Source organism: Aquarana catesbeiana, linkage group LG07 (assembly GCF_042186555.1).
Source record: "Aquarana catesbeiana isolate 2022-GZ linkage group LG07, ASM4218655v1, whole genome shotgun sequence".
Taxonomy (NCBI): Eukaryota; Metazoa; Chordata; class Amphibia; order Anura; family Ranidae; genus Aquarana; species Aquarana catesbeiana.
Genome location: NC_133330.1, coordinates 347,486,059 through 347,507,953, shown reverse-complemented (window position 1 = coordinate 347,507,953; position 21,895 = coordinate 347,486,059). Strand labels below are relative to the sequence as shown.

Genomic DNA, 21,895 nt, shown 5'->3' with positions numbered 1-21,895 from the left:
CATGAGAGTTGTTGAACCAGGTCTCTGAAATTCCCACAAAATCCAAATCCTCCTCATACAACAGTATCTCTAGTTCACCCATCTTGTCCGCCATGCTCCTGGCATTGGTGAACATGCCACATAGTTTGGGCCGGTCGCACATTGTCCTCGTATTGGGTGTTCCGAGATTGCAACTAGGACTTGCTACTATACTCACCTTGTGTTTTTGTGCTTTGGTTAACCTACCACTAATGCCAACAATACTACCCTCTGGAATATCTTCCGCGCTGGCTATCACTGTCTCTGGACCCTCCCCCCCATCGCCTAGTTTAAAGACCCCTCTAACTTTTTGGCCATCTTCATTCCCAGCAGATCTGCACCCTCCTCATTTAGGTGCAGTCCATCCCTTCTATAGTACCGGTTACCGACTGAGAAGTCGGCCCAGTCCTCCAGGAACCCAAACTCCTCCTTACTACACCAGCTCTTCAGCCACTTGTTTACTTCCCTAATCTCCCTCTGCCTTTCTGGTGTGGCTCGATGTACCGGTAGTATTCCTGAGAACACTACCTTGGAGGTCCTTTTCCTCAATTTACCTCCTAAGTCCCTAAAATTGTTCTTTAGGACACTCCATCTGCCTCTGACTTTGTCATTGGTGCCAACGTGCACCATGACAGCCGGGTCTTCCCCAGCCCCTCCCAGTAATCTGGCCACAAGATCCGTGATGTGCCGAACCCGAGCCCCCGGTAGACAACATACTGTTCGGCGCTTCAGGTCTTGGTTACAGATTGTCCTCTCTGTCCTTCTAAGAATTGAGTCCCCTACCCCCAGAATCTCTTTCCTTTCCCTTTGCTGCCCCCCACTCTCACTGGAGGAGTTCTTCCCCTGGCAGCTAGGAGAGTCCCTCATCTCCAGCAGTGCTGGTCCCTGACTGGTTTCACCAATGTCACTCAATGGAGCGTACTTATTGGGATGCTCCAGTCCTGGATCGGCCTCCCTGGCACTTCCCCCTCTACCCCTCCTGACTGTCACCCATCTACTCTTTGCTAGTGCTGGCACCTCTTTGTCTCCACCCGCCTCTGTGCTGGCCCCTTCCGGCACCTCTTTGTCTCCACCCCCTCTGTGCTGGCCCCTGCCGGCACCTCTTTGTCTCCACCCCCCTCTGTGCTGGCCCCTGCCTGCACCTCTTTGTCTCCATCCCCTCTGTGCTGGCCCCTGCCTGCACCTCTTTGTCTCCACCCCCCTCTGTGCTGGCCCCTGCCTGCACCTCTTTGTCTCCACCCGCCTCTGTGCTGACCCCTGCCGGCACCTGCCGTGTACGTTCCTGGCTCTCCTTTAGTATGGAGGGACTTCTCAGTGCTGACAGTTGCTTCCCCAGATTCAGAACCTGGGCTTCCAGGGAAACTATGTGCTTACATTTTGCACAGCAGTATTCGCCCTCGATCGGATGATCAAGGATCACATACATGCGGCAAGATGTACAACGAGTCGCCTCTCCACACCCGCCGGGCATCGTACCTATTAACCACTTCCCTACCCGCCTATAGTCAAATGACGTCCACAGATGGGATCTCCCATCCTGGGTGGACATCATATGACGGCCTCGGGTACCCGGCCGCCTAGGGGGCGCGCCCGCCGCGTTGCTCGGTACCTGGTGCGTGTGCCCGGCGGCCGCGATGTCCGCCGGGCACCCGCGATTGCCCGTTAACCGGGCCGGACCGTGGATCTGTGTGTGTAAACAGTACAGTACACAATACACAAGTACTAACGATCCACACACACTACTCAGACAACACTCAGATACTCACACTACACAGGTACTATGACCCCTGTTATAACCTCCTGTTTTAAACTCTGTTTTTTAACTCACCACTTATACCAGTTCCACTTACACCGAGTTCCACAGCCTCAGACTGAGCTGAGTTCTCACCACATATGTAAACGGAGATCTCACCACACATGTAAACGGAGATCTCACCACACATGTAAACGGAGATCTGAGGCTTTAATTGGCTTCAAAAAGGGTGGGCTCGGGGTGCAGAACACACCCACTTGTGTGACAATAGCGATCTAATATTCGCTAATGTCTTCCTGCATCTCCTCCCGGCCAATCAGGAAGCGGGTCCTTAGACCCGATTGGCTGGGAGCTGGGGGTGGGATCAGCGACCAGTAACATAAAGAGGAGACAGGCCGCCCCGTGGGCCCCGAAGGGCCGAGATGACAGGGAGCTCCGCTCAGCTGTTGCTGAAACTCCTCCTTCTGTGAGCTGCAGTGCCTGGGAGGGGGAGCGCGTGAGACACAAATGATGGAGGACTTGGCTCAGTCAGGGAAGATGAAGGAACCTTTATGTGTCTTGTATATCACGTAGTAAGTGGATCTGGGGCTTGTTTAGACCGTCATACGGGAGCCTTTAGCTGTACTAAAAAATAGCTTTAAACAAGCAGCCAGCAGGTGGTGCTGTACATTATTTATGTAGTATTTTCCAACTTCTCCTTATCTTCTGTTATAGAGCTCAGTAGCTCAAGCTGAGGAATACAAACAGATGAATGTAAATATTATGACAGCCGATATGTTTTGCACAGTGTTAATGCTGTAAATGACAGTTGGGGGGACCAGTTCTGGAAGGAAAGGGCGGAGGGAGTCACAGGTAGCCATTGATGGGTACTGTCACTGTGTTGTCCACAATGGCCCAATGTGATTGCCATCATAATCTCCTGGGTCCCTCACGGCATTTATTGGTTCTGACCTCCACCCTCTAGAGGAGACAGTGATGGCATGGAGGTCATGGGGTGTGGGGTGTGGGGGGACTCAGGAGATGGACATACCCAGAAGTGTTGCTTTCGGGTCGGCGGGTGCTGAAGAGTTCTAATAGGTAGAAGGGCGTTTGGCTTGTAATTTAGGAGACATTTGTATGACTTGATGAAATACCCAACCAATAAATGTATAAAGAGGTCATGTACTCAACTAATTCATCTACATCAGGTCATGACGTGGCCCCCCGGGCCTTGGATGTGGAGCTCATGACGGTGGAGATGGAGAACCAGCGTCTGGAGGAGGAAATCTTCAACCTCAAGCTGCACAGGAGCCGGAAAAAGATGGACAAAGGTAGGCGATCGAAGGTGACCCGTGGGAAGCCAATGAGATATTCCAACAAACAAATTCTTCTGGGTTTCGGACATTTTCCTCATTGGATGTTTGAAGCTCTGCAGAGCCAGAACACTGACCAGCAGCAAGGAATTCTGGGTGTGGCCATTTTTGCATGCCCCACCCACTGCCTGTTTGTAGAATCTCTGATGGATGATCTAAATCAGCAAAGGCCACGTGATTTATTTTTATTTTTTAATTCCTTTTTATAATTTTTTAGTCCTGTACCTCATAGATTATGTATTGTGACTGACCTTTGCTTGATCTCCTGCTGCTGTCAATCAAATGCAGTGAAGAGGGAGTGAGGGCGGGGCTAAGTCCAGCTGTGTGTCTTCATAGAGAGGGCGGGGCTATGTCCAGCTGTGTGTCTTCATAGAGAGGGCGGGGCTATGTCCAGCTGTGTGTCTTCATAGAGAGGGCGGAGCTAAGTCCAGCTGTGTGTCTTCATAGAGAGGGCGGGGCTAAGTCCAGCTGTGTGACTTCATAGAGAGGGCGGAGCTAAGTCCAGCTGTGTGTCTTCATAGAGAGGGCGGGGCTAAGTCCAGCTGTGTGTCTTCATAGAGAGGGCGGGGCTAAGTCCAGCTGTGTGTCTTCATAGACGCACACTGCTCGGGAACAAGCATTCACTATGGGCACACGAAGAGGAGGAGCCAGTGGGGGACCCAAGAAAAGGAGGATCGGGGCTGCTAACATGTTTGTTATTTTAATTAAAAACCAATTTAAATATAATTTTCTGTCTCTATACTATAGACAATAAAACATAGGAAGATATTAGTGGCGCTGGTGAATGTGACAAATGACTGTGAATCAAAAATACTGAGACAAAGATTCTAATAAAGTAATATATATTACCCAGTGACAAGTGAAAAAAATCTATATAAATATATAGTCCATAAATTAATATAAAATGCATAAGATGAAAAAGAGACTTCAGCCTTCTTAAAACTCTTAATCTTCCACCACACCAACATGCATGTGACACCACTCCCTCTGAAAAGCGCACTCACCAGCTTGTATTGCCTCCCACTCTTGTGTTTGGCTAAAATAGCGTTTAAACCACACCTGGGTTACAAACGACCATCCATTGTGTTCCGTGACTCAAATCAAGATCCATGTGTGAAAAATAAGATGAAAGAAGTGCTCCACATAGTGTAATAATGTTTCCACCAGTTTATTAACATCACACCCAACACTTCAATGTTTACATGACTAAAGAAAGCTTCACATGAATCACCACAGCAAACGATCGATGGCTCAGCGGTGCACTGCGGCCTTGGCGGACCTGAACTGTGTGCTTGTGATGTATCTCTCACCCACTCCGAAGCCCCCACTCGCGGTGTCAGTGTGTTGTTACTCAGCAAGCGGCGGCTCACCTCAGTAGGATTGATTGCTGTGTAGCCACACCACCGACATGTTTCGTCACTAAGACTTCTTCATGGGAAATCCCATGCAGAATACAAGCTGGTGAGTGCGTTTTTCAGAGGGAGTGGTGTCACAAGCACGTTGCTGTGGTGGAAGATTAAGAGTTTTATGAAGACTGAAGTCTCTTTTTCATCTTTTGCATTTTATATTCTTTTATGGACTATATATTTATATAGATTTTTTTCACTTGTCACTGGGTGATATATATTACTTTATTAGAATCTTTGTCTCAGTATTTTTGATTCACAGTCATTTTTCACATTCACCAGCACCACTAATATCTTCCTATGTTTTATTGTTTATAGTATAGGTATGATTTTTGATATTTTTCAGTTTTTACAAAAAAATAGCAACTTTGCTATTTACACATTTATACTATTTTTATTTTTATTGGTGCAGTGGTGGTATAGGATATTAGGAGCGGTTACATATTTCTACACCAACAGTTCAATTTTCTGTCTCTGACCACGGAGGAAGGGGGTGTGTCTGACCATGCAGGGAGGGGCTGTGTCTGACCATGCAGGGAGGGGGTGTGTCTGACCACGGAGGAAGGGGGTGTGTCTGACCACAGAGGGAGGGCGTGTGTCTGACCACAGAGTGAGGGGGTGTGTCTGACCACGGAGGGAGGGCGTGTGTGTCTGACCACAGAGGGAGGGCGTGTGTCTGACCACAGAGGGAGGGCGTGTGTCTGACCACAGAAGGAGAGGGTGTGTCTGACCATGCAGGGAGGGGCGTGTGTCTGACCACAGAGGGAGGGGGTGTGTCTGACCACAGAGGGAGGGGGTGTGCCTGATCAGGGAGGGAGGGGGTGTGTCTGACCACAGAAGAAGAGGGTGTGTCTGACCATGCAGGGAGGGGGTGTGTCTGACCATGGAGGAAGGGGGTGTGTCTGACCATGGAGGGAGGGGGGGTGTCTGACCACAGAGGGAGGGGGTGTGTCTGATCACGAAGGGAGGGGGTGTGTCTGACCACAGAAGAAGAGGGTGTGTCTGACCATGCAGGGAGGGGGTGTGTCTGACCATGGAAGAAGGGGGTGTGTCTGACACCAGAGGGAGGGGGTGTGTCTGACCACAGAAGAAGAGGGTGTGTCTGACCATGCAGGGAGGGGGTGTGTCTGACCATGGAGGAAGGGGGTGTGTCTGACCATGGAGGGAGGGGGGTGTGTCTGACCACAGAGGGAGGGGGTGTGTCTGACCACAGAGGGAGGGGGTGTGTCTGACCACGGAGGGAGGGGGGTGTGCCTGACCACGGAGGGAGGGGGGTGTGCCTGACCACGGAGGGAGGGGGGTGTGCCTGACCATGGAGGGAGGGGGTGTTTCTGACCACGGAGGGAGGTGGGTGTGTCTGAACACGGATGGAGGGGGTGTGCCTGACCACGGAGGGAGGGGGTGTGCCTGACCACGGAGGGAGGGGGTGTGCCTGACCACGGAGGGAGGGGGGTGTGTCCGACCACGGAGGGAGGGGGGGTGTCTGACCATGGAGGGAGGGGGATGTGTCTGACCACGGAGGGAGGGGGGTGTGCCTGACCACGGAGGGAGGGGGTGTGTCTGACCACGGAGGGAGGGGGGTGTGTCTGACCACGGAGGGAAGGGGGGTGTGTCTGACCACGGAGGGAAGGGGGTGTCTGACCACGGAGGGAGGGGTATGTGTCTGACTACAGAGAGAAGGGGGTGTGCCTGACCACGGAGGGAGGGGTGTGCCTGACCATGGAGGGAGGGGGTGTGTCTGACCATGGAGGGAGGGGGGTGTGTCTGACCACGGAGGGAGGGGGGTGTGTCTGACCACGGAGGGAAGGGGGGTGTGTCTGACCACGGAGGGAAGGGGGGTGTCTGACCACAGAGGGAGGGGTGTGTGTCTGACTACAGAGGGAAGGGGGTGTGCCTGACCATGGAGGGAGGGGGGTGTGCCTGACCACGAAGGGACGGGGTTGTGTCTGACCAGGTTTGGGGATAAATGAAATGTCCCTTAGTAAATGGCGAGGATGCAAAGTAAACCTGTCCCTGTCTTGTTGCAGGCCGGCCTCCTTCGCCTTCTTACTAACGGACAGCGGTGGTTTCCGTGCGGACTCCAGACTCCTCCCCCTCCAATACTACAAAGGAAGCGCTCAGCTTTACCCCAGCCAATGACTTTTATATAACGCTTATTTTTTTGCAAATCAGTGTTAATCATTTCACAGAGACTCCAATATCTGCCGCAAATTGATGCGATTGACAATCCTTCATCATTTCAGTCCATGCTGGGAGTTGTAGTTCCTCAGGGGTGGATTTTTCCTGATTGATATCTTTGTAAATTTCTGTGTTTCAAATAAAAGTCCCATTCTGCGCCCGCTGGGATCCGTGGCGTCCGGCGCCCCCCTCTGCTATATAATAGATACATTGTTATTATACAGAGAGAAATAAAATCCAATAATACGTTTTACCATCTTCCAGATCGCGTTGTGTGTCTCTGAGAGATATTATCATATATTATTATTATTATTATTATCATATATTATTATTATTATTATTATTATTATTATTATTATTATTATCATATATTATTATTATTATATATTATCATCATATATTATTATTATTATATATTATCATCATATATTATTATTATTATTATTATATATTATCATCATATATTATTATTATTATTTATTATCATCATATATTATTATTATATATTATCATCAAATATTATTATTATTATTATTATTATTATTATTATTATTATTATTATTATTATTTATTATCATCATATATTATTATTATTATTATATATTATCATCATATATTATTATTATCATCATATATTATTATTATTTATTATCATCAAATATTATTATTATTATTATTATTATTATTATTATTATTATATATTATTATTATTATTATTATTATTATAATTATTATTATTATTATTATTATTATTTATTATCATCATATATTATTATTATTATTATACATGTTACTGCTGCAGGATCTCACTTTGTGGATTCCACTCCATGGAAATGCTGACATTGTAAACAGACTTTTTATGTAGGAAGATTTGAGCCCTCCAAAGACCTCCATTGTCAGGGACAGCTGACGTCCTTCAGTGTAGAGCGGGTTACAAGGCATGGTGGGTGTAATGCCAGGTAGATTCATGGGCGCCAGACACTTTTTGAATGCAAAGAGATTTATTTATTGTCTCTTAACAGAACTGTGGGAGAGAGGGTTAGGGCCAGGACACCCTTAGGTAGATGCAATGATAATTAGCAGACTCTGAGACTTTCTATAGGTAGACGGCTATACAGGGGAAGGTCTCCAGCCGGACACCACTTCTGTATAGGTAGGACCGCTGTCTCCTATGGCAACAGCCTTGTAGTAGTTACTAATGTTAGTCTATTCAACTATTGACAACACAAACAGTTCTCTACAATCACTCTCTGTGGATCGTCACTCAAAGAACTCTCAGTCTTCACTAGACTTCGGATCCAATACTCTCAGTATGTTCCTCGAGCGTCGCCCCCCTTCCCTGCTGGGTCCCTGGATTGGCACTCGATGAAGTTTCCCGATTCTCCACCTTCCCCGTTCGGTGAGAATTCTCCTCCGGTACTTTCTTCAGTCACTCACTGTGGTCTCCGGTAATAAGGTGGTTGGTCCCTTCATGGTGACAGCTTCCCCTCTACCTCCAACACCGACGGGTTCTCCGGCCGGCAGAACCGGCACTTCTGGTTAGACTACAAGCCGCAATCCCAACCCTGCGCTGCTCTCTTACTCTGGATTGGCCCTCAGACAGCCTGGCAGTCAGATGTCCCCGGGATAGGCCCAATCTCCGGACTAACATCCCGGGGCAGACGAAACACGTCCATCCAGACAGCTGTCCAGGTGGCACCGAACCCCGATCACCTGACCTCACCCAAATATATAGGCTCTCCCAGCAGGCCAAGGGACTAAAGAAACCCCTTCCCATTGGCTGAGACACCCCATTATTCATAATCTGTCCTCGCAATGCCCCTGTCTTATCCAATGTCACCAGATACCCGGCCACCTAGTGACAGAAGAGAGAAGTGCAGCAATTCCAGAATTAGGGGGAAATCAACTGATCTCCTAAAAATTGGCCAAGACTGATGTGACTGAGGGGGAGGGGACATTAGAGTGTAAGCTCCTCTGTATAGAGACTGATGTGACTGAGGGGGAGGGGACATTAGAGTGTAAGCTCCTCTGTATAGAGACTGATGTGACTGTGGGGGAGGGGACATTAGAGTGTAAGCTCCTCTGTATAGAGACTGATGTGACTGTGGGGGGAGGGGACATTAGAGTGTAGGCTCCTCTGTATAGAGACTGATGTGACTGTGGGGGAGGGGACATTAGAGTGTAAGCTCCTCTGTATAGAGACTGATGTGACTGTGGGGGGAGGGGACATTAGAGTGTAAGCTCCTCTGTATAGAGACTGATGTGACTGTGTGGGGGAGGGGACATTAGAGTGTAAGCTCCTCTGTACAGAGACTGATGTGACTGTGGGGGAGGGGACATTAGAGTGTAAGCTCCTCTGTATAGAGACTGATGTGACTGTGGGGGAGGGGACATTAGAGTGTAAGCTCCTCTGTATAGAGACTGATGTGACTGTGGGGGAGGGGACATTAGAGTGTAAGCTCCTCTGTATAGAGACTGATGTGACTGTGGGGGGGGGACATTAGAGTGTAAGCTCCTCTGTACAGAGACTGATGTGACTGTGGGGGGAGGGGACATTAGAGTGTAAGCTCCTCTGTATAGAGACTGATGTGACTGTGGGGGGAGGGGACATTAGAGTGTAAGCTCCTCTGTACAGAGACTGATGTGACTGAGGGGGAGGGGACATTAGAGTGTAAGCTCCTCTGTACAGAGACTGATGTGACTGTGGGGGAGGGGACATTAGAGTGTAAGCTCCTCTGTATAGAGACTGATGTGACTGTGGGGGAGGGGACATTAGAGTGTAAGCTCCTCTGTATAGAGACTGATGTGACTGTGGGGGAGGGGACATTAGAGTGTAAGCTCCTCTGTATAGAGACTGATGTGACTGTGGGGGAGGGGACATTAGAGTGTAAGCTCCTCTGTACAGAGACTGATGTGACTGTGGGGGAGGGGATATTAGAGTGTAAGCTCCTCTGTATAGAGACTGATGTGACTGTGGGGGGAGGGGACATTAGAGTGTAAGCTCCTCTGTATAGAGACTGATGTGACTGTGGGGGAGGGGACATTAGAGTGTAAGCTCCTCTGTATAGAGACTGATGTGACTGTGGGGGGAGGGGACATTAGAGTGTAAGCTCCTCTGTATAGAGACTGATGTGACTGTGGGGGAGGGGACATTAGAGTGTAAGCTCCTCTGTACAGAGACTGATGTGACTGTGGGGGAGGGGACATTAGAGTGTAAGCTCCTCTGTACAGAGACTGATGTGACTGTGGGGGAGGGGACATTAGAGTGTAAGCTCCTCTGTATAGAGACTGATGTGACTGTGGGGGAGGGGACATTAGAGTGTAAGCTCCTCTGTACAGAGACTGATGTGACTGTGGGGGGAGGGGACATTAGAGTGTAAGCTCCTCTGTATAGAGACTGATGTGACTGTGGGGGGAGGGGACATTAGAGTGTAAGCTCCTCTGTATAGAGACTGATGTGACTGTGGGGGGAGGGGACATTAGAGTGTAAGCTCCTCTGTATAGAGACTGATGTGACTGGGGGAGGGGACATTAGAGTGTAAGCTCCTCTGTACAGAGACTGATGTGACTGTGGGGGAGGGGACATTAGAGTGTAAGCTCCTCTGTATAGAGACTGATGTGACTGTGGGGGGAGGGGACATTAGAGTGTAAGCTCCTCTGTATAGAGACTGATGTGACTGTGGGGGGAGGGGACATTAGAGTGTAAGCTCCTCTGTACAGAGACTGATGTGACTGTGGGGGGAGGGGACATTGGAGTGTAAGCTCCTCTGTATAGAGACTGATGTGACTGTGGGGGAGGGGACATTAGAGTGTAAGCTCCTCTGTATAGAGACTGATGTGACTGTGGGGGAGGGGACATTAGAGTGTAAGCTCCTCTGTACAGAGACTGATGTGACTGTGGGGGAGGGGACATTAGAGTGTAAGCTCCTCTGTATAGAGACTGATGTGACTGTGGGGGGAGGGGACATTAGAGTGTAAGCTCCTCTGTACAGAGACTGATGTGACTGTGTGGGGGAGGGGACATTAGAGTGTAAGCTCCTCTGTACAGAGACTGATGTGACTGTGGGGGGAGGGGACATTAGAGTGTAAGCTCCTCTGTATAGAGACTGATGTGACTGGGGGAGGGGACATTAGAGTGTAAGCTCCTCTGTATAGAGACTGATGTGTGGGGGGAGGGGACATTAGAGTGTAAGCTCCTCTGTATAGAGACTGATGTGACTGTGGGGGAGGGGACATTAGAGTGTAAGCTCCTCTGTATAGAGACTGATGTGACTGTGGGGGAGGGGACATTAGAGTGTAAGCTCCTCTGTATAGAGACTGATGTGACTGTGGGGGGAGGGGACATTAGAGTGTAAGCTCCTCTGTACAGAGACTGATGTGACTGTGGGGGAGGGGACATTAGAGTGTAAGCTCCTCTGTATAGAGACTGATGTGACTGTGGGGGGGGGGACATTAGAGTGTAAGCTCCTCTGTATAGAGACTGATGTGACTGTGGGGGGAGGGGACATTAGAGTGTAAGCTCCTCTGTATAGAGACTGATGTGACTGTGGGGGGAGGGGACATTAGAGTGTAAGCTCCTCTGTATAGAGACTGATGTGACTGTGGGGGAGGGGACATTATAGTGTAAGCTCCTCTGTACAGAGACTGATGTGACTGTGGGGGAGGGGACATTAGAGTGTAAGCTCCTCTGTATACAGACTGATGTGACTGTGGGGGGAGGGGACATTAGAGTGTAAGCTCCTCTGTACAGAGACTGATGTGACTGTGGGGGGAGGGGACATTAGAGTGTAAGCTCCTCTGTATAGAGACTGATGTGACTGTGGGGGGGAGGGGACATTAGAGTGTAAGCTCCTCTGTACAGAGACTGATGTGACTGTGGGGGGAGGGGACATTAGAGTGTAAGCTCCTCTGTACAGAGACTGATGTGACTGTGGGGGAGGGGACATTAGAGTGTAAGCTCCTCTGTATAGAGACTGATGTGACTGTGGGGGAGGGGACATTAGAGTGTAAGCTCCTCTGTATAGAGACTGATGTGACTGTGGGGGAGGGGACATTAGAGTGTAAGCTCCTCTGTATAGAGACTGATGTGACTGTGGGGGGAGGGGACATTAGAGTGTAAGCTCCTCTGTATAGAGACTGATGTGACTGTGGGGGAGGGGACATTAGAGTGTAAGCTCCTCTGTATAGAGACTGATGTGACTGTGGGGGGAGGGGACATTAGAGTGTAAGCTCCTCTGTATAGAGACTGATGTGACTGTGGGGGAGGGGACATTAGAGTGTAAGCTCCTCTGTATAGAGACTGATGTGACTGTGGGGGAGGGGACATTAGAGTGTAAGCTCCTCTGTACAGAGACTGATGTGACTGTGGGGGAGGGGACATTAGAGTGTAAGCTCCTCTGTATAGAGACTGATGTGACTGTGGGGGGAGGGGACATTAGAGTGTAAGCTCCTCTGTACAGAGACTGATGTGACTGTGGGGGGAGGGGACATTAGAGTGTAAGCTCCTCTGTACAGAGACTGATGTGACTGTGGGGGAGGGGACATTAGAGTGTAAGCTCCTCTGTATAGAGACTGATGTGACTGTGGGGGGAGGGGACATTAGAGTGTAAGCTCCTCTGTATAGAGACTGATGTGACTGTGGGGGGAGGGGACATTAGAGTGTAAGCTCCTCTGTACAGAGACTGATGTGACTGTGGGGGAGGGGACATTAGAGTGTAAGCTCCTCTGTATAGAGACTGATGTGACTGTGTGGGGGAGGGGACATTAGAGTGTAAGCTCCTCTGTATAGAGACTGATGTGACTGTGGGGGAGGGGACATTAGAGTGTAAGCTCCTCTGTATAGAGACTGATGTGACTGTGTGGGGGAGGGGACATTAGAGTGTAAGCTCCTCTGTATAGAGACTGATGTGACTGTGGGGGGGAGGGGACATTAGAGTGTAAGCTCCTCTGTACAGAGACTGATGTGACTGTGTGGGGGGAGGGGACATTAGAGTGTAAGCTCCTCTGTACAGAGACTGATGTGTGGGGGAGGGGACATTAGAGTGTAAGCTCCTCTGTATAGAGACTGATGTGACTGTGTGGGGGGAGGGGACATTAGAGTGTAAGCTCCTCTGTACAGAGACTGATGTGACTGTGGGGGAGGGGACATTAGAGTGTAAGCTCCTCTGTATAGAGACTGATGTGACTGTGTGGGGGAGGGGACATTAGAGTGTAAGCTCCTCTGTATAGAGACTGATGTGACTGTGTGGGGGAGGGGACATTAGAGTGTAAGCTCCTCTGTACAGAGACTGATGTGACTGTGGGGGGAGGGGACATTAGAGTGTAAGCTCCTCTGTATAGAGACTGATGTGACTGGGGGAGGGGACATTAGAGTGTAAGCTCCTCTGTATAGAGACTGATGTGTGGGGGGAGGGGACATTAGAGTGTAAGCTCCTCTGTATAGAGACTGATGTGACTGTGGGGGAGGGGACATTAGAGTGTAAGCTCCTCTGTATAGAGACTGATGTGACTGTGGGGGAGGGGACATTAGAGTGTAAGCTCCTCTGTACAGACAATGATGTGACTGTGTGGGGGGAGGGGACATTAGAGTGTAAGCTCCTCTGTATAGAGACTGATGTGACTGTGGGGGGAGGGGACATTAGAGTGTAAGCTCCTCTGTACAGAGACTGATGTGACTGTGGGGGAGGGGACATTAGAGTGTAAGCTCCTCTGTATAGAGACTGATGTGACTGTGTGGGGGGAGGGGACATTAGAGTGTAAGCTCCTCTGTATAGAGACTGATGTGACTGTGGGGGGAGGGGACATTAGAGTGTAAGCTCCTCTGTACAGAGACTGATGTGACTGTGGGGGAGGGGACATTAGAGTGTAAGCTCCTCTGTATAGAGACTGATGTGACTGTGGGGGGGGGGACATTAGAGTGTAAGCTCCTCTGTATAGAGACTGATGTGACTGTGGGGGAGGGGACATTAGAGTGTAAGCTCCTCTGTATAGAGACTGATGTGACTGTGGGGGAGGGGACATTATAGTGTAAGCTCCTCTGTACAGAGACTGATGTGACTGTGGGGGAGGGGACATTAGAGTGTAAGCTCCTCTGTATAGAGACTGATGTGACTGTGGGGGGAGGGGACATTAGAGTGTAAGCTCCTCTGTACAGAGACTGATGTGACTGTGGGGGGAGGGGACATTAGAGTGTAAGCTCCTCTGTATAGAGACTGATGTGACTGTGGGGGGGAGGGGACATTAGAGTGTAAGCTCCTCTGTACAGAGACTGATGTGACTGTGGGGGGAGGGGACATTAGAGTGTAAGCTCCTCTGTACAGAGACTGATGTGACTGTGGGGGGAGGGGACATTAGAGTGTAAGCTCCTCTGTATAGAGACTGATGTGACTGTGGGGGAGGGGACATTAGAGTGTAAGCTCCTCTGTATAGAGACTGATGTGACTGTGGGGGGAGGGGACATTAGAGTGTAAGCTCCTCTGTATAGAGACTGATGTGACTGTGGGGGAGGGGACATTAGAGTGTAAGCTCCTCTGTACAGAGACTGATGTGACTGTGGGGGAGGGGACATTAGAGTGTAAGCTCCTCTGTACAGAGACTGATGTGACTGTGGGGGAGGGTACATTAGAGTGTAAGCTCCTCTGTATAGAGACTGATGTGACTGTGGGGGGAGGGGACATTAGAGTGTAAGCTCCTCTGTACAGAGACTGATGTGACTGTGGGGGGAGGGGACATTAGAGTGTAAGCTCCTCTGTACAGAGACTGATGTGACTGTGGGGGAGGGTACATTAGAGTGTAAGCTCCTCTGTATAGAGACTGATGTGACTGTGGGGGAGGGGACATTAGAGTGTAAGCTCCTCTGTATAGAGACTGATGTGACTGTGTGGGGGAGGGGACATTAGAGTGTAAGCTCCTCTGTATAGAGACTGATGTGACTGTGGGGGAGGGGACATTAGAGTGTAAGCTCCTCTGTATAGAGACTGATGTGACTGTGTGGGGGGAGGGGACATTAGAGTGTAAGCTCCTCTGTACAGAGACTGATGTGACTGTGGGGGAGGGGACATTAGAGTGTAAGCTCCTCTGTATAGAGACTGATGTGACTGTGGGGGAGGGGACATTAGAGTGTAAGCTCCTCTGTACAGAGACTGATGTGACTGTGGGGGAGGGGACATTAGAGTGTAAGCTCCTCTGTATAGAGACTGATGTGACTGTGGGGGGAGGGGACATTAGAGTGTAAGCTCCTCTGTACAGAGACTGATGTGACTGTGGGGGAGGGGACATTAGAGTGTAAGCTCCTCTGTACAGAGACTGATGTGACTGTGGGGGAGGGGACATTAGAGTGTAAGCTCCTCTGTATAGAGACTGATGTGACTGTGGGGGGAGGGGACATTAGAGTGTAAGCTCCTCTGTATAGAGACTGATGTGACTGTGTGGGGGAGGGGACATTAGAGTGTAAGCTCCTCTGTACAGAGACTGATGTGACTGTGGGGGAGGGGACATTAGAGTGTAAGCTCCTCTGTACAGAGACTGATGTGACTGTGGGGGGAGGGGACATTAGAGTGTAAGCTCCTCTGTATAGAGACTGATGTGACTGTGTGGGGGAGGGGACATTAGAGTGTAAGCTCCTCTGTACAGAGACTGATGTGACTGTGGGGGAGGGGACATTACAGTGTAAGCTCCTCTGTATAGAGACTGATGTGACTGTGGGGGAGGGGACATTAGAGTGTAAGCTCCTCTGTATAGAGACTGATGTGTGGGGGGAGGGGACATTAGAGTGTAAGCTCCTCTGTACAGAGACTGATGTGTGGGGGGAGGGGACATTAGAGTGTAAGCTCCTCTGTATAGAGACTGATGTGACTGTGTGGGGGAGGGGACATTAGAGTGTAAGCTCCTCTGTATAGAGACTGATGTGACTGTGTGGGGGAGGGGACATTAGAGTGTAAGCTCCTCTGTACAGAGACTGATGTGATTGGCTCAGTGATCTCTGTACAGCACTGCGGTATATGTCAGAGCTATGTATAATAATAATCGTGTGGGGGAGGGGACATTATAACGTTTCCCTCTTCCCTAGCAGCGGACGCAGAGATGGCGGAGATGCAGCAGGAACATATACAGCAGGTGGCTCATCTCCAGGCCGATATTGAATTGCTCAGACGAGATGTCGGTAGGATGCCCCCGCGAGGAGTACAAGGACCCCCACCATTCCAGCCTCCCCCCGTACCCCCACCCCAATCCCTGCACCCCAACAGGCAGCCCATTGGGAGACCTGAGCCTGCTGTGATGATTGGAGCTCAGGTGAGTCACACACTGAAGAGAGACCCCCAAAATCTGTAGGGGGGACCTGAGGAAGAATCAATCGGCTTTATTGTAAAATTGTCTTTTTTTTACCATTCTCAGGAGTCGATGCGTCCTCCGAGCCCCGCCGGGAACAGACACGTGATGGAGCCCCTCGATGCTCTGGGACCGGCACCCTACGATCCCGTGTAAGGAACTTCTCCTTCATTCTACGGGGTCTATTCATTGTCTGAACCCCAAAACTCAAACACACTTCTTTCTCTGCAGCCTCAGCTACACAGGACAGTGAATGAAGAGCTCTGTGCTGAGAGACTTCCTGTTCATTCACAAACTGAAGCATAGTGAACACAGTTTTCTATGCTTCAGTTATGAATGGACTCAGTGAATGAGTGTGTTAGTTTAGAAAAGGAAGGGGCCAGTAAATTATATATTTACTATCCCCTTCCCCCGCTCTCCATCCTGAAACATCCCCCACAGCAGCTGGAGGGAGAGGAAGGAGGGTTGCCAGCAGCACTGCAGGGTGGGGGGAGGAGCTAACAGGGGGGGGGCTGTAGGTAGTAGGGGGAATCAGCATGGCACATAGTGATTAGGATGTGCCCAGGCATACCTGACACACCCTCTGTGCACACATATGGCCTGAACATCAGAGTTGAATGAAATGTCTTTTTTATAGGAGATTAATGCTTGTATTGTCAGTAGGGATGAGCCCGATGTTTGAGTCGAACGTAAGTTCAACTCGAACATCGGGGGTTCCCCCTTTTTGCCGAACAGCGAACAATTTGGGGTGTTTGCGGCAAATTCGAAAGCTGCGGAACACCCTTTAAAAGTCTATGGAGAAATCAAAAGTGCTAATTTTAAAGGCTTATATGCAAGTTATTGTCATAAAAAGTGTTTGGGGACCCGGGTCCTGCCCCAGGGGAGTGTTTGGGGACCCGGGTCCTGCCCCAGGGGAGTGTTTGGGGACCCGGGGCCTGCCCCAGGGGACATGGATCAATGCAAAAAAAAGTTTTAAAAACGGACGTTTTTTCAGGAGCAGTGATTTTAATAATGCTTAAAGTGAAACAATAAAAGTGTAATATCCCTTTAAATTTCGTACCTGAGGGGTGTCTATAGTATGCCTGTAAAGGGGCGCATGTTTCCCGTGTTTAGAACAGTCTGACAGCAAAATAACATTTCTAAAGGAAAAAAAGTCATTTAAAACTGATCGCGGCTGTAATGTATTGTAGGGTCCCGGCAATATAGATAAAACTCATTGAAAAAAGAGCATGGGTTCCCACCCCAGTCCATTACCAGGCCCTTTGGGTCTGGTATGGATATTAGGGGAACCCCACGCCAACATTTTTTAAAAAATGGCATGGGGGTCCCCTCAAAAATCCATACTAGACCCTTATCCGAGCACACAACCTGGCAGGCCGAAGGAAAAGAGGGGGGGACGAGAGAGTGCCCCCCCCCTCCTGAACCGTACCAGGCCACATGCCCTCAACATTGGGAGGGTGCTTTGGGGAAGCCCCCCAAAACACCTTGTCCCCATGTTGATGGGGACAAGGGCCTCATCCCCACAACCCTTACCTGGTGGTTGTGGGGGTCTGCGGACAGGGGGCTTATCGGAATCTGGAAGCCCCCTTTAACAAGGGGACCCCCAGATCCCGGCCCCCCTGTTTGAAATGGTAATGGGTACATTGACACAAATGTGTCAAAATGTTAAAAAAACCACAAGACACATCTTGGGACAAGTCCTTTATTAAAAAATAAAAATGTCCCACGAAGTCCATTTATCTTCTTCTCTTGCTCCGCCGAACCGAAAAAACCCTGTACGCCGCCACCGATCCTCCTCCATGGGAGGCACCTGCCGTAATGACCATCCTCTCAGGTGACAGTTCCTTTATAACTGAGGGCGGGGCCACACGGTGATGAACCCAGGTGACCCCGTCCCCCTCTGACGCATGGGGACTTCCCAATGGCTTCCCTGTGGCGTCAGAGGGGGCGGGGCCACCCGTTTACGTACCTGGGTGACCACACCCCCCTCTGACGGTCTGGGACTTCCCAATGGCTTCTCCATGGTGTCAGAAGGGGCGGGGCCAAAACGTGTGGTCCCCCCGCCCGCAGACCCACACAACCACCGGGCAAGGGGGTTACCCCAAAGCACCCTCCCCTTGTTGAAGGCATGTGGCCTGGTATGGTTCAGGAGGGGGGGGCGCTCTCTCATCCCCCCTCTTTTCCTGCGGCCTGCCAGGTTGCGTGCTCGGATAAGGGTCTGGTATGGATTTTTGGGGGGACCCCTACACCATTTTTTTTTAATTTTGGCGCGGGTTCCCCTTAAAATCCATAGCAGACCTGAGGGTTCTAATTGTTCTAATAACACCCCAGATACCCCAGAAAATAATAGGAGGTCAGCGGGGACTAGAGAGGAGGATCAGAAAACCAAAGGATTAGCAGAGCTGGGGGTTACTACTGAGCAGGGAATCAGCAGAGCTGAGGGTAATACTGAGTGGGGGATCAGCAGAGTTGGGGGTTACTACAGAGCGGGGGGATCAGCAGAGTTGGGGGTTACTACAGAGCGAGGGATCTGCTGAACAGGGGTATTAATGAGCGGGGGTTGTACTGGGCCCCTTTAAAACAAATGGTAAATCAGCACACACAGGGCATTGGCCAAGCTTCATTATGAAGCGGTAGGCGCTTTAATGTGTTAATATAAGCAAGTGTAAATGAGCCCTTAGTGTCCCCTACCTGGTGGAGATTGAGCTGGAGAGTCAGGATACAGGCCAGGATCAGTACACAGCCGGGCAAAGTCAGGATACAGGCCAGGATCAGTACACAGCCGGGCAGAGTCAGGATACAGGCCAGGATCAGTACACAGCCGGGCAGAGTCAGGATACAGGCCAGGATCAGTACACAGCCGGGCAGAGTCAGGATACAGGCCAGGATCAGTACACAGCCGGGCAGAGTCAGGATACAGGCCAGGATCAGTACACAGCCGGGCAGAGTCAGGATACAGGCCAGGATCAGTACACAGCCGGGCAGAGTCAGGATACAGGCCAGGATCAGTACACAGCCGGGCAGAGTCAGGATACAGGCCAGGATCAGTACACAACCGGGCAGAGTCAGGATACAGGCCAGGATCAGTACACAGCCGGGCAGAGTCAGGATACAGGCCAGGATCAGTACACAGCCGGGCAGAGTCAGGATACAGGCCAGGATCAGTACACAGCCGGGCAGAGTCAGGATACAGGCCAGGATCAGTACACAGCCGGGCAGAGTCAGGATACAGTCCAGGATCAGTACACAGCCGGGCAGAGTCAGGATACAGTCCAGGATCGGTACACAGCCGGGCAGAGTCAGGATACAGTCAGGATACAGTCAGGATACAATCAGGATCAGTACACAGCCGGGCAGAGTCAGGATACAGTCCAGGATCGGTACACAGCCAGGCACAGTCAGGATACAGTCAGGATACAATCAGGATCAGTACACAGCCGGGCAGAGTCAGGATACAGTCAGGATCAGTACACAGCCGGGCAGAGTCAGGATACAGTCAGGATCAGTACGCAGCCGGGCAGAGTCAGGATACAGGCCAGGATCAGTACACAGCCGGGCAGAGTCAGGATACAGGCCAGGATCAGTACACAGCCGGGCAGAGTCAGGATACAGGCCAGGATCAGTACACAGCCGTGCAGAGTCAGGATACAGGGGCGGAAGGTCTCTGATTTCTGGTTGCAGAGAAGTAAACATTTTTTGGATATTATTAGACACTTGCTAGTCTTTTATTCATGTGCTTTGTACAGGCTTTACATTGCAGGAAGCTCTAGCCTGCTCCAGGCCCCGCCCCCGCGGATCTGATGTCAGTGATATTTGTTTCTCTCCTTTGCAGAGCCGGCTTTGTCATATTCTACGACTTCATTCTGGGATTGGATCCGACATTCCAGAAGGTGCGCCTGCTGAGCGGTCTTTACAGTAACGGGCACCGGATGGGGCATTCGTCCTCCCTGCCGGATGTCCTGTGTGAGATGTGGAATTCCCCGCAACATGTGGCCAATGTCCCCCGAGGAAACCTTGCCATGTTATCTGCCAAACAGCCAATACCCAGGTACCTGCTGAGTCTAGAAAGTCCTGTGATTACCCCCATCCCCCGCTGTGCTATACCCCCTCACCCTGTGCTATACCCCCCCTCTGTGCTATACCCCCCCACACTGTGCTATACCCCCCACCTTGTGCTATACCCTCCCACCATGTGCTATACCCCCCCTCTGTGCTATACCCCCCACACTGTGCTATACCCCCCCCACTGTGCTATACCCCCCCACCTTGTGCTATACCCCCCCACCTTGTGCTATACCCCCCCACACTGTGCTATACCCTCCCACCTTGTGCTATACCCCCTTGTCACGGATACTGGCTGCAAGGACCGTTTTCTGTCCACATTCACCCTGTTATTTGGTATTGCTATATTAATCTTTTTTTTGTTACATTTTTGAGAGACTGTTTTCTTGGACTTGCCCAAAGACTGTTCTTGGTAATTCTGAACAATAAATGATTCTTGAAAGAGCTGATCACATTGACCTGTGGAGACGAACTGTTTGGTCAATGTGATCAGCTCTTTCAAGAATCATTATCCCCGGAGACCCGATTAAGCCAGATTAATGGATTGTGGTCGGTGACCACCGTAAAAGATCGTCCGTAGAGATAAGGTTGGCCCACACCAGCACCAAACACTCCTTCTCCACGGCTGCATAACCGACTTCCCTGGGTAGCAGCTTCCGACTGATGTAGGCCACTGGGTGCTCACCGCCATCAGGTCCTACTTGGCTCAGTACTGCCCCCAGCCCAAATGTAGAGGCATCTGTGTGGACACAAAAACGTTTGGTTGGGTCAGGGGCAGCTAGAACAGGAGCTGAAGTTAGTGCATTCTTTAATCGTTGGAAGGCAGCTTCACACTCAGGGGACCACAGTACCTGTCGGGGAAGGTGCTTCTTAGTCAGGTCTGTCAGGGGCTTAGCGATGGAACTATATTGCGGGGCAAATTTCCTATAGTACCCAGCTGTGCCGAGGAACGCCAGGACCTGGGTTTTAGTACGGGGGGTTGGTCACTTGGCAACTGCCTCAATCTTAGCAGGCTCGGGTCGTTGTTGTCCACTGCCTACTCGATGTCCAGGGTACTGTACCTCGGACATCCCTATGCTGCATTTCTCTGCCTTAAGGGTTAGTCCTGCAGCTTTGATGCGGTCTAACACAACACCCAGGTGAACCAGATGGTCCTCCCAGGTATCACTGTAGATCGCAATGTCATCCAGGTATGCACAAGCATAGTCCTGGAGGCCATTGAGGAGTTGGTCTACCATCCTCTGGATTCTTCATCCCAAATGGCATTACTTTAGACTGATATAAGCCAAATGGGGTAATGAACGCCGATTTCGGAATAGATTCCGCATCCAGAGAAATTTGCCAGTACCCTTTGCATAGGTCAAGGGTTGTCAGGAATTTTCCCCGAGCAATGCGATCTAACAGATCATCGACCGGGGCATAGGGTAAGCATCAGTGGTGGTGCACTCATTTAATCTGTGGTAGTCTACACAGAAGCGAGTTGTGCCATCCCGCTTCGCTACAAGGACCACCGGGATGGCTCGATGACTCCCAACTCAAGCATCTCAATCTCACAATGCATCCCTTCTCTCACTGCGTCAGGTATCCGGTAAGCCGCCTGTCTTAGTGGCAGTTGTCCCGGGGTCTCCACACGGTGCACTGCCATAGTAGTGTACCCAGGGACTGTGGAGAACATTTCCCTTCTCTGACTAAGGACCTGTCTAGCTTGTTCTCTCTGCGTCAGCCCTAGCTGATCGTCAAGCTTTATCTTCTCTATCCCTGCAGTAATTCTATTTAGCTCCGGGAGCACCAGCAGGGGA

General features: G+C 50.4%; 1 protein-coding gene across 2 annotated transcripts in view; it reads left to right on the top strand.

Moving 5' to 3' along the window:
- The window catches only part of CCDC17 (coiled-coil domain containing 17), a 195,254-nt gene that overhangs the window by 85,884 nt on the left and 87,475 nt on the right, over window positions 1–21,895 (top strand). Inside the window, exons 9-12 of one of the 2 annotated variants that reach the window (XM_073594020.1) lie at window positions 2,959–3,081; window positions 15,778–15,998; window positions 16,101–16,186; window positions 19,867–20,082. In XM_073594020.1, coding sequence (XP_073450121.1) covers window positions 2,959–3,081; window positions 15,778–15,998; window positions 16,101–16,186; window positions 19,867–20,082 — 646 coding nt within the window. Of the gene's footprint in view, window positions 1–2,958; window positions 3,082–15,774; window positions 15,999–16,100; window positions 16,187–19,866; window positions 20,083–21,895 lie in introns of both variants that reach the window. The other variant, XM_073594019.1, reaches the window with a different exon arrangement.